This window comes from Capsicum annuum, unplaced genomic scaffold (assembly GCF_002878395.1).
Source record: "Capsicum annuum cultivar UCD-10X-F1 unplaced genomic scaffold, UCD10Xv1.1 ctg81416, whole genome shotgun sequence".
NCBI lineage: Eukaryota > Viridiplantae > Streptophyta > Magnoliopsida > Solanales > Solanaceae > Capsicum > Capsicum annuum.
The window spans coordinates 1-1,399 of NW_025892134.1; the positions used below are offsets into that span (position 1 = coordinate 1).

The following is a 1,399-nucleotide window of genomic DNA, read 5'->3' on the forward strand; positions in this document are numbered from 1 at the left end:
ATCGATATCGAGCGTAATTTCAGTAACTATAATCTTTTGTTCAGCACAAAGAGTGATGAAGAGCTTGTCTTCCAAGGACCAGGGTGTCACACTCTTTCCATCTATTGTCTTAAACAGAAAAAATTTGTTAGGACAATTCATATATCAAATCGTTCTGAGGAATATTTGTCTTATCCCGTATATCCGATATGTCTGGATAGCTTCTATTTTCCTAGACTTAATGTCACGCGCAAGAGGAAGCAATGCAGTACTCGATCTATCGAAAAGAAGGCCAAGATTTGAGAAGACACTTGTGATATCAGCAGTGCAATGACAAATTTGTCAAATTAAATCATATGGATTGATGTGTAATCTTGAGTTTCTTTAAGTTTTGTACTCAATATTCTTAGTATTCTTATGTACTACATGTTCTATTTTCTTCTGTTTCTTCTAATGTATTTGTTAATTTAATTTTTAAGGGAATGAATTGGTTGTTGTTTTTGCAATTGTTGAGTACTCATTTCTTGTAATGTTTGATTTTCAATAAGGTGAATTATACAATTCCTCTGCTCTTCAAATTAGTAAATTTTAGTATTCAAGGAAGAATCGTAATACATGTAAAGGAGGGATATCTTTTGTCTAATAATGAAGAGTTCTAATCAAGATTGTAATATATACAGGGTAGGATATTATTTTATATTTAATACTACATAATTTAGATGTGGGCGGCGTCCCGAGCTCGGGCGGAGCCTGGGACCGGGGGATCTTGGGGGGCGTCCTGAGCTCGGGAGGAGCCGAGGATGGGGGGATCCTGGGGGGCATCCCGGGCTCGGGCGGATCCTGGGACAGGGGATCGTGAGGGCGTCCTGAGTTTGGGCGGAGCCTGGGATGGAGGGATCGTGGGGGGCATCCCGAGCTCAGGCGGGGCCTGGAACAGGGGTAGGTGCCATCTCGTACTCGGGCGAGCCCTGGGACGTGGGGAAGGGGGCATACCATTCTCGGGCGGAGCCTGAGGGGCGCTCTGGGCTCGGGCGGAGCCTGGGATACAGTAATCCTGAAGGGCAGAGGGGAGGACGCCCCGAGCTCGGGCGGAGCCTGGAACGGGGGATTTTAGGGGGTGGGGGAGGAGGCGGGCCCTGGCCGGAGGGAGCCCGGGGGGCAGTGGGGAGGGCGTCCCGGGCTCGGGCGGAGCGTGGGGGTGGGCGTCCCGGGCTCGTGCGGAGACTAGGTAGTGGGGGAGGGCGTCCCGAGATCATGCGGAGCCTAGGGAGTGGGGACATTCCGGGATGGTGTAGAGCCTGAGTACGGGTGGAAGGGGGCGTCCTGAGCACTGGCGGAGCCTGGGATGGGGGAAGAGGGACATCCCGGGCTCAGTGGGAGCCTGGAGAGGGGGCCGTCCCAAGAACGGGGGAGCCTAGGT

The 1,399-nt window shown here is 51.2% G+C and overlaps 1 protein-coding gene across 1 annotated transcript; it reads left to right on the forward strand.

Moving 5' to 3' along the window:
* Window positions 1-867: 867 nt before the first annotated feature.
* LOC124895342 (rRNA 2'-O-methyltransferase fibrillarin-like) lies at window positions 868-1,281 on the forward strand. Its single transcript, XM_047405784.1, has one exon. It carries the CDS (start codon window positions 868-870, stop codon window positions 1,279-1,281), a length of 414 nt encoding a protein of 137 aa, XP_047261740.1.
* The last annotated feature ends 118 nt before the right edge of the window (window positions 1,282-1,399 follow it).

Excerpts from the sequence above, each read along its gene's own strand:
- LOC124895342 (XM_047405784.1), top strand. The coding sequence starts at position 868 with ATGGAGGGATCGTGGGGGGCATCCCGAGCTCAGGCGGGGCCTGGAACA.